Source organism: Thalassophryne amazonica, chromosome 2, assembly GCF_902500255.1.
Source record: "Thalassophryne amazonica chromosome 2, fThaAma1.1, whole genome shotgun sequence".
Taxonomy (NCBI): domain Eukaryota; kingdom Metazoa; phylum Chordata; class Actinopteri; order Batrachoidiformes; family Batrachoididae; genus Thalassophryne; species Thalassophryne amazonica.
Window position 1 is genome coordinate 132128538 of NC_047104.1, and position 11428 is coordinate 132139965.

Here is an 11428-nt window from a genome sequence, read left to right on the forward strand (position 1 = left end):
TACATATATTTATTAGATGGAAATCCTGCACATAATTGAACTGAGTTCATCCATTCTTTGAGTGAATGTGAAAATGAGATGCGTGTGCTCACACACACACACACAGAGAGAGAGAGAGAGAGAGAGAGAGAGAGAGAGAGAGAGAGAGAGAGAGAGAGAGAGAGAGAGAGAGAGAGAGAGAGAGAGAGAGTGCATTTGGGCTATAATATAAAGAATAAAAATAGATACATTGTTTTCCTTTCCTATTTATAAATAGTTTCAAATATAGTACAGAAGTCTCATAAGATCATTTTCTTAAATTTTATTTTTCATCTTGTGGAAACAAGTTATCTTGTGTGCAAGATTATTTTGCATGCACAAGTTATTAACTTGTATCTTGTATACTATGCTATCTTGTATACAAATTAATTATCTTGTGAGAACAAGATCTTAAGATGTTATTTTGTCGGTACAAATAATTGCTCCCACAAGATAATGCACAAGATGACATCTTGTTCCCACAAGATAAAATAAAATCAAATCGTCAGACTCTGGGTGATCCGTGGTTATTTTAGCTTTATGTCCCTTGTCTTAAATTATAGATGTCTTTCTTTCTTTCTTTTTTGTCATAGACGTCTTTTTTTACACAAATGGTTCGAAGTGTGCATATACATAACAAAGAAAGGCATAAAATAAACATCTTACATAACAGTGATACATAAAAACAGATTAGAAGTTAAATTGTCATAGACGTCTTAATCTTTTTAACTCAAACCAATATGACGTCATGAGTTAGAAGTGGAGTGGGCGGCGGGAAAAGGGCGCGTCGCGGTTTTTCTCGCCAATGATTGGTTGTCTGCTTTCTCAGCGCGGCGCGTGTGTATTTAAATAGCCAATCAGGGGGCAGTGTGCAGTATGTCTCGTGGTGACTGATTTGCGCCTTCTTTTTCTCGCTCTTGGTGGAAGCGTTTCGGTGTCTTGTCCCCGTTAACCTGCTTCATAAATTAAAGTACCATGGAGGAGTCGAGTAGTTGACGTTTCCTGCTGCAGTAGCCTTCTCTTTTTAAGCTTTCTTCCCGTCGTGCTGTTGAACCGACTTATTGGCGACTTTTTCTAACCACCTGAAGTCATGAAGTACGTCGTTGGCGTCGGCGGGTGAGTTCCTGTGAATGGAGCAGCTAGTCGGCTAACCGGTTATCCGCTCCGCCCTGCGCCCCACACACGTGTGCTGTGAACAGTGTATACATATAACCGTGCTTGTTACTGTTTTCACAAGATGCTTACTCTTAATCTGTTTTTTTCGTCCCACTGTTTCTTCAGTCTTTTGTTGTGGACTTCAGTAAATCAAGCGAACAGCATGTTTCAGTAATATTAACCCCGCCCACAATTATCAAGGTCTTATTTTAACATTATGCCAAAAATCAACACAGTGCATTTTGATTTTGACGTATTTTGCAACGGTGTCCTCGGACTGATGGTGTTTTCACTTGCTCTGGGTTTCACTTACCGAAAAGCTACTTTAGTTTTAAATAAGCTAAACGAACATATTGGCAAGAGTCTTACATCAAAACTGCTTTTCCAAATGTTCTTTTATTTTTGATGAAGGGCATGTATGGACCTCTGTTAAACTTTTCTTAGAAATTAAACTATATTATTGGTGGTGTACTAACACACACGTGCGTACTAGCTATTGTTCTGGCACATGTGGCAGGTCAGATGCCACACACGAGATATTTTGCTCTTGCTTTTGTGTGTGTGTGTGTGTGTGTATGTATACACCCATGTGACAGGTCAGTTTTCAAAGCCAACAACTGCAGCAGGATTTTGGTGTTAACACACATGGGGGTAACCAGCAGCCTTCTTTCTGTCCTCCTGAGTAGGAGGCTAATGGTCCAGAGTAGAATGCTGTGCCCCCAAACCAATATGATTCAGTGCTGCAGTCCAATTCTATGGGTCACAGCAACATCACTCCCACTTTGCTTCCGCGGTGTGAAAACGCATGGCTGGCGCCTTGTTACACCATAGCGATACAGTGTACAATTGAGTGTTTGTGGTTAAATTGAAACAATGGCTAAAATTAAAAAAAAAAAAAAAAAAAAAAACTGCATCAAATTAATCTGTGTGCTACTTAAACAATACACCCTAGCTTGACTGTCTTCACGTGAATTACTTTGGGCCACAGAAGTGCCCAGATGTGCGACCAACAGAATACTTCTTTTGACTCATCATAAATGATGAGTTGCGTTCCAGGGTCGCAGTGCCGACCAGCAAAGATGGCATTGGAGACCGCTGTTTATATCAGGGGTGGGCAACGAGGACCGAGACACTGCACGTTTTCCTTGCAACCAATCACCTCAGCAGGTGGTTTGCTGATGAGTTTCTCCCTTGAACGTGCCATAAAGTGATCCGCATGCTGTGCGGGTTTACATGCACTACGGTTACCATCCGATTCCGTCAGTAGAGCAATCTTACAATGCTTTCTGTTGTGATATTTGCCGTTTGTGACTATTGTTGCCAACATGGCTACTTTCTCATTAAATCTGGTGACTTTTCAAACCCCCTTGAGGACTTTTTTTCTCAAAAGCGATTAGCGACAAAGAGCCCGATTGCAAAGCCCTGAGCGGAGGGATATCTGCAATCCTCCGCATTCAAACACGCAGAAGTTATTTTGAGTAGTGATGGTCAATTTTAATGGCAAAATAAACAAACCAACAATCAAGTTTATTTGTGGTTCAGTACCTCTGGTCAGCAATTAGCACAACCGGTGTTCCGTGACTATTCTTTTTGGCATCTAAAGATGACACGGAAGGGGCTCTCAACTTTCACCACAGAGGACATATTTATCATTATTGTGCTCGACCGGAACCATAACTGCTTTTTGTGAGCTTTGCTGCTCCTTAATACCATATGTGTAGCACGTGGACACTGGATTTACTCATGCCTTTGTGGTCGGGTGGGTTTCAGTGGCCATATTCAAAATGGCAAATGGTGCTTCTTACCAGTTTTCATAGAAAATTAAACTCCATTACTGTGTAATGACGGCATATAATTTGGCATGCAAGACTAGAATTGGCAAAGTAAATTAAGTATCATTCAGGAATTGCAGAGTAACTCATAGAAACCTCATTAAATACAACTATGGAGTCTTATTAGTAAGCAGTGGAATTGTTGGCTGTTATTGTGAAGGCTGAATCATGACTGGGGCCTCTTGAACCTTTAAAGTTGGGAGATAACCACTCTCCCCCCGAGCTAGGACTGTAAATAGCACACAGTTGCACTACTAGCTGACAAGTACCCTGTTAATACTGTGCATAAAACAGAAGTTGCAGTCAAGTGGCAACGCTCAAGCTTGCATTTTTGACCCTATTGCAGAAGTCATGTTGGAAGTTAGTTTTCTTGTAGTTCCTCAACTGGGTGTTTGAGTTTGGCTCCAAAACACAGCAAATTCCCATAGATGCCCATTTTAAAATGTCCATCTTTAGAGCAGAAATAAACCTGTTTACAGCCTGGTACAAAAAAAAACCTGTTTTAGTCTCATTTTCTGCTCAATGACAACTGTAAGGGGGTGATTTTTTTTTTTTTCTCTGTTAATTTAAAATGTTTTAATTAGTAAAATCTATATAATTGTGGGCGTGGTTACTCTGAGTGACAGTGGCTCTGTCCAGGGATGATTCCTCTCGTAGTCTCCCACTGAAACGGAGCCACTCATTTTTGTGTCTGGAGTATTTTGTTTACGAACACAGAGAATAATACGGCTTGTTGTGCGAAGATCCCTGTTGGAATGTTAACGCTGAGTGAAACGTTCGCCTTATTGGATATTGTATGCTAGCAGTTTTTGCACTTTAACAGCTGCCGGTGGGTTTGCACGATTACTGAGGAAATACGCCGCAGTTAACTTTTACTATCCACATCAAAGCAAACTGTTATGATAATAATCTTGCAGTCCCCAAAAATGAGTTAATAAACACCAAAACTGAGGTTAGCTGGTGGTTTGGGTTCAGAAAGTGGGGTGTGTTCAGCCCCCCGGCACACAAGGAGCCACCCGCGTTCCGGCTTTTTACGCATTTATGAGGTCATTGGGAATCATGTGGGCGGGACCCAACATGGTGACACCCTCCCCAGAAAAGGGGGTCATTTTGGCCGTAATGGGTGTTAGATATATTTGTTTGTTTTCTTTATTTGGTTTGCTATAATAGTTATTTTACTTAGGATTGTGTCCTTAATTCCATATACTTTTCTCTGTTATCTGTTGGAATGTGCATGTCAAACTGGATTTAACCAGTTTCACCACTTAGGGCAAAGAGATTCAGATTACATTATGAATCATAAATGTCCTGTTATCACGCGGGGCGGTGGTGTGGGACCTTCCTCGAAGGCCCACTGGGACCAGTAAGGGAAGGATTTCGCGAAATGAGGTCGGCCTTTGTTACACCCATGGAATATATTAATAAAACTGTTTATCCGTTGTTCCTGGTTTTGAAAGGGCGTTCTCATGCATGAGAAGTTCTTCGCAAACCAGGCCTGATTTTCATTGTGACTTTGAATAAATTTAAAAGTGCAGAATAGTTTGAGTTTGTACTTTGTGAGCGACAATATTAGAGAGCCAGGAGAATAACAGGGGTCTCGATAGAAAACCAGTGGGTGACGTCACTCAGGCTCTGTCCAGTGTGTGTACGTGTACGGTCTGTGGTTGCAATACCTTCTGTCACTCATCACATTTGTTGGGCTTGGTCCCAGCTGTAAGGCATGCTTAGTTTGACTCAGTAGTTTGCAGAAGAATTAAGTCCTGTGTAGGCCCATAGTCCTGTTGGTGGTGGCACTCATCTCCAAATTCCATAGTGTGACACTTAGTCCACGAACCCCCCCCCCCAAACAGGCCACCAGTCTGAGGCAGGTTACTCCGATGTCCAAGGCTGGTACTGATTTACATCTGGTTGGACTGAAAACTGCAGATGAATTGTTTGGTCATGAGCACAGACAGATGGTGTGAGGAGGATTCACACCAGGTCTGCATATTGTCAGACCTGCTCTACATTAAAGTTAATGGTGTGAACTGGGATAGACTACCTACTTCAACAAAAAAAAGATCAGCTGCCTCCTGCCTTCTTTGGATGACTTTGGAAGATCCCACTGCAGCTGCATGAGCCCTACTTATCACAAAGGACTCCACACACCATATGTTCAGGCAGGAGATACAGGACTGCAGAAATAGACTTCCATATTAAAAAAACAGCTTCCTCCCGACAGCCAGAAATACCATGAACTCAACCATAAAATCTTGTGTGCATTAGAACTTAAAAGTACAATAACCATAGCAAACTGTATGACTTCTACCTATCTTTGCTGCAAAATTTCTAACTTTTTAAAATCGTAAGGATATAGTTAAGTTAAAATTTAAGTGAATAAGGATTTTTTATTTTTTCTTCTAATGCACAAGTGGAGCAGCACTCCTAATTTCATTGTATGCTGTGCTTGCAATGACCATTAAAGCTTCTGTCTACATCTTGCACGCATTCTGAGATTTTGTTTTTCATTAAAACTGCATGGCAGTATTTTGGGTGTTGGTGGTGTGAACAGACTCTTTAAAACGGTATACTAGAAAACTGTACGCTACTTCCAGGGCCAGTTAGTCATGTGGCTTTTCAGCAGGTTGTGTGGTTTGCAGTATTGACCATGTTTGTCCTTGTTCCATACAGTGTAACCAACGGAGGGAAAACTACACTTACCAACAGATTGATTAAGAATCTGCCCAACTGCTGTGTTGTGCATCAGGATGACTTCTTCAAGGTGATTCTCATTAAGATGTTACAAAGCTTCATTTAGGAAAGTGTATCAAAAATGAAATTTGCCTGATTACATTTTATTGTTGCGTTTCAGTCGCAGGATGAGATTGAAACAGGTGAAGATGGCTTTAAGCAGTACGATGGTATGTTGGAGTTTTTATTAGAAGGGGGTGTGAATGTGTGTTACTGACTAACTTAAACAACGGACACATTTCTTATTTGAGATTAAATTTTTCTGCACCTTTTCTTGCTTTCCAATTTCTTAAATTTTAGTCATCACTGCTCTGGACATGGATGCCATGATGAGTACAATCTATGCTTGGTTGGAGAACCCAGTGAAGTTTGAGAAGTCTCACGGTGTTAACACCTTGGACACCGAGATCGTTCCAAAGCCTGACGATAATGAGCAGACTCACATTCTTATTGTGGAGGGTTTCCTGCTCTACACCTACGAGTGAGGGTGCACCGCGTGGTGAATAATTTTATGGCTGTTTGGATTTTACATTGCAAAATCTAACCTTTGTTTATCTTTGTAGACCTTTAATCGACGTGCTGGACCAACGTTACTTTATTTCCATCCCGTATGAAGAATGCAAAAAGAGGAGGTGGTAAGTGCTGCAGTGTCTGAGGCGTTATTCTTCACATTCAATTCATATATTAGCTGTTGACTGTTGTAGGATGAAAGTAAAGCTGTGTTCACATTATCATGAGGAAAATGCATTTTGCACAAGTTTTCTTCATTTTGGCAGCCAAATGCACTGAGCTTTCTACATGCAGCCAGTGACTGAGACTACAAGGTTAATACTAATTTGGACAAAAGTTCTCAGACAACACAGCAACACCAAAGTATCAGGCATGTAGAGACACTGTTACACATCAGTCATATTCATGAATAGGGATGGGTATTGATAAGGTTTTATCTATCGATCCGGTTCTTTGTCAATTCCCTTATCAATACCTCTTGTATCAATTGGTTACTGGATCCTTGATCTCTGGACATAAATAGAAATAAAATCTGTAGTTTTTGTCAAGACCATTTCCTTTCAGGTATTGAGACAAATGTAACTGCTGAGCTCTCGCAGCCGGCTGCACTGCACATCAATTAGGGATGTGAATCGTACAACAACTCACGATTTGATTCCAGTTCTTGGGGTGACGATTCGATTCAGAATCGATTTTCGATTCAAAGAGCTCTGAGAAAGTTATATTATTTAAAATGTTTAAGAAAATGCAGCTTTACAAGGTTAATCAAGTGATTCTAAAGATGTAAATTTACTTATCTGCTTTGCTCGTTCGGAGTTGGCTGGCAGTTTAGCGAAGCACTGGTCAGTAGTTGGCAGAGACAGATGCTCCGCTCCGGGTGATGACGTAGCATGTGGGCTTGCAGATTTGAAGTGTTTCCGAAATACTTAACTTTCATTTTGCACACTGCATAAGTCATGTGAAGCTCCTTCTTACGCAGCAAATGATAAAATCCAAAATGTGCCCAAACATTTGCCTTCAGCAATGACGGTGCTGGCTGAATTAGCTCTTCATCTGCCATGCTAAGCTGCAGCTCACAAATGTTTGAAGCACGCCGGACCCCCTCGCGGAGACGCTGTAGTACGGAAGCCGTTGCCTGACAAACGGTACACGCAGCGAGTAAGCAAGGAAATGTTTAAAATGCTTTTTAAAAATCTATTCTTGGACATTTTGGATCGATTCAGATGAGAATCTTTTTTTTTTTTTTTTCCTCCCCCCTCTTCTTTCCGGACACCCCTAACATCAATCTAATTCATGAAGAATGGAGGGCATCTCATTTTTGGAGGGGGGAAAAAAAATATTTTGGTCTGTAGTTTGTCTGTATTACAGCATTTGGAAAGAGGTGTCATTTGATTTTAAAATGGCAATTCACTTTGAAGTTATTAATTCCGACCAAAATCTGCATGGTAGAGCCGCACAGTGTTTCAGCTGTGCCGTTAGTCCCACAAAACAGGAATGAAACGGAGGACGATTCTCGTTTCTTGCTTGCAAGAAGACGAGAGTCAAAGTTGGTGACTTTAATCCGCACAAAAGTGACTCAGTTGACATCTTTAAATGGCTTTGAGGGAGGTTAATGAAGAAATTGCAGACCTGCTGCAGAAGCAGCAGATCATTTTCCTGATAAACAGCTGCTCCAACGTAATGTGACCTGAAGGGACCAATAAGGGAATCGTTAAGCAAAAATGCTATTGTCAGTGGATCAAATCATTTCTTAACAGGAATCAGTATTCAGTACCGATCTCTATTCATGAACAGAAACAGCTTAACACTTTTCCATCAAACTAGCAGTTTTCTTATAGTATGGGACTGACCAAAGCAAATAACTTCCCAACCATATTCCCAATGTACCTCCCAAGTCTGATCACAGTCTGAATAGGCATTCAGATTTTCGCTAACATACATCATAACAGTGGAATTCTCTGGCAGTGTCGTTAACTACATATGTATTGGAATTCAGAGTTTTGCAATAAACTACTTTTCAGTAGAGGTTGAAGTAAAACCCGGGAACCTGCATTAGGGCATTTCTGACTTTCACTTGCATTGCTGTTGTAATCAAACTAATACCATACTTAATGCCAGCGATGGGTGCAGTGTAGAAAGTTATGTAGTGGCACAAACCGTTCTGGGGTTGCAGTGACCTGTAAAGACTAATGCAGAGTGCAAGAACACCGTAATGTGCATGTGGCTACGAAGGAAAGTTTCCATAGCAACAGCGGGGTGACCTGCATACACTCGCGTCATTGCATCGCAGAAAATGCATTATGTGGAACACGGCTCTGCGATTTCCCCCCCCCCACCAGACACACACACACACACACACACACACACACAGAGGAAATGGTATTGAACACAACATGAAGGGAATTTATTTATTTTTTTTCTCTCCATTAACAGAATACATTCAGAGTTGGTGTTGCAGTTTTGTTGCGATGTAGCGGGCTACTTTTACACTGAACATAATGTGGAAAAATTGAAGTGCTGCATTAGAATGAACGGGCTGCGTTGCATTTCAGGGATGAATTGTGTATCTTACTGTAGACATTTAATTTTCTGTAATACAATAGATTTGGACAAAAGTGGTATTGCTTACCTTCAGATGCATATTTCATGGTTGGCTTTTTTTTTTTTTTTAACTATGGGGGGGATGCAAAATGTATCAGAATGACATGTCAGTTATATAAAATGGGCTATACGTATGGCTATACTAATATTTTACTCATTGTCTTGTTATGCATGTGCTAGCCTTACTGCAGACTCATGCATCGCCTGGACAGATTTCAGTGTCATCTCATTGGGTGTTTTGTCTTATTGCTGTATTTAATTGCCATTCCATAAGACTTCTCAAACTTTTTTTTTTTTTGTAAGTTGATAATGTGAGCAGTCTCAGACTTCCCTTGGTCTTTTATGGTGGCGTGAAGGTGCAGAAGTAGTAGTAGAACTGCTTCAATTCAAAGTGTTCATAACTTGTGGGCATTGGGAACAAAACAAAAAACAGCAGATTACTGATTGGTTCATAGTACATTTAGATTCTTCCAGGGGTCCGCATATCTATGTACTGGCTTCTCTTACAAAAATGAACTTCTGATTAACATTGAATTGTTACTCTGTGTGTGTACTGAATAAAGGATTCATTGAGCACTGCATAGATGGCTAACTAGCAACATATTGACATCGATAAGTGCTTTTATTTTTCCTTGAGTTATACCCCCCCAAAAATGTGACCACTCACACACTCGGCCAATCACTGATGTTTAAATTAAACATAAATTGGTTGTCATGCTACTGTGCTGTGTTGGCCACTGTGATTAACTGTTGTGGTGTCTCTCTGCAGTGCTAGGAACTACGCGGTGCCAGACCCTCCCGGCCTGTTTGACGGCCACGTCTGGCCCATGTATCTGAAACACAAAAAGATGATGGAGGCATCAGGAGTTGACGTTGGTACGTTTGTATTTTGCGTTTGTAATGTATTTGCCTGTCATGACTCTTTACATTTTAGTGAATTTTAATATTTGTGCTCCTGCAGTGCAGCTAGATGGAACCAGTTCAAAGGCACAAATCTTCAGCTTTGTCTATGAGGACATCCTGAATAAAATCCAGATGTCTCTGTAAGGTGAAGGTACACCATAGTCTGTCTTTTTGCAAATATTAAAGTGCTAACTTGTGTGATTCTGAATGTTTCTTTTCCTCTTACAGGTCATATATTCAGCCTGCAAGAAGACCAGCTTGCCTTAAGTTTCTACCTGCCTGCTCATTTAGCCAACAAAGATATTTTTAATATAAATGTTTAACTGGCATGACTTTTATGTTGACCGTATTTATTACTTTGCTACAGATTTTAACTCCTTTGTTCAGAGCATGGTTGCACTTAGTTGCTTATGCCAATAAATGATCCTCCTATCTCTGTGGCTTTAATTATTTTGGGCGGGGTGCTACTCACTATCTGCTCACAGGCAGCAGTTGGCATGGATGATAAGCTGATGTAATGTGGGTTAATTTTTGATAAAAGGGAAAATTCCATGTTTATTGAACTTTAAATATACTTGGGGCCCACTTCTGTAGAAGCAAATGCAGCTTCAGCTGTCTGTGCTTCCTTCAGTGGGCTGAGCTCACACTCGCAACTAACTGCTTTTGTTTAAACTAACAATCCTGTTGGATAACTGGCAAAAGATGAGGCAGACTAATATCTTAAAACCTTGCACGTGTACACTAACTAATGCAGTGGCCCCAAAGGGGTTTAGCAGCTTTGCAAGCTCATCTCATTGCACATATTTTTTTTTGGGGGGGTGCACTTTAATATATGACAAGAATAAGAACATCTTGTACAACGGTGTATATGGTTATTTCTTTGAATATAATTTGCTGTTTCCTACATGTGGACCAGATATTGTTTAATCTATATTTTTTTTAATATGTAGGGTTTTTTTTCCTTTGAAGTGTGGAGTAAAGTGACCTTTTTGTTAATTTTGACAAGTATTTAATGCAATTATTTATGCCTCCTAATATACAAATGCTTTTAATTGCACAAAATGTATATATTTTGATTTCCTGTATTCAAGCGAACTGCACTTTTTTTTTCCTCCAGAGGTGTGAGTTCTGTTCATTTATGAAATTATTTGAATATGTAACACTGACAAGTGCAAGCAGGTAGATGGATGTAAAGGGGGGGGGGGGGGGGTGTCTGATCTATTTGAGAATGAATTCTGCTTGCTACACAATTCCTCATGAGGACTATTTGATTTTGTTCAATTTATATCTAACTCTTTTCATCATGCTGCACATTAATCTTTAAAAGAATCAGGCCCATGCAAGTATGTCTTCAGTCCAATTTATAAAAAAAAAAAGTCAAATATATTACAAGCTATTTTTAGTTGTATTACTGCAAAAAATAAAATATTGTCTTTCCACTTTGAGTGTGGCCCTCTAGTATGAAATATCTTTACATTTTGAGACTGCTGCAAATAGATGATTTTTGACATTCACAACACCATGGTTGCCATGAACTTATCTTTTCCCAGATGTGTATTTGTTTCCTAATAAACTACACACACTGTGAACTGGTGTCAGAGGCACAGTATCAAAATCCAAAGAACCTCCATCCACATATGCTGACATTTTGCCTCCTACTTGTCTCAGCTCGGGTATTT

At 40.2% G+C, this 11428-nt stretch overlaps 1 protein-coding gene across 2 annotated transcripts; it reads left to right on the forward strand.

Annotated features, from left to right (window-relative positions):
- Nucleotides 1-908: 908 nt before the first annotated feature.
- Nucleotides 909-10185, forward strand: mibp2 (muscle-specific beta 1 integrin binding protein 2). Of its 2 annotated transcripts, none has more exons than XM_034193529.1 (8): nucleotides 909-1134; nucleotides 5676-5766; nucleotides 5857-5905; nucleotides 6036-6216; nucleotides 6299-6370; nucleotides 9616-9722; nucleotides 9808-9894; nucleotides 9978-10185. In XM_034193529.1, the coding sequence occupies exons 1-7, from the start codon at nucleotides 1109-1111 to the stop codon at nucleotides 9891-9893; spliced, it is 612 nt and encodes a 203-aa protein (XP_034049420.1). In that variant the 5' UTR covers nucleotides 909-1108; the 3' UTR covers nucleotide 9894; nucleotides 9978-10185. The 2 variants fall into 2 exon arrangements, with proteins under 2 accessions (XP_034049420.1, XP_034049415.1); XM_034193524.1 differs by having other exon boundaries at nucleotides 912-1134; nucleotides 9808-9900.
- The last annotated feature ends 1243 nt before the right edge of the window (nucleotides 10186-11428 follow it).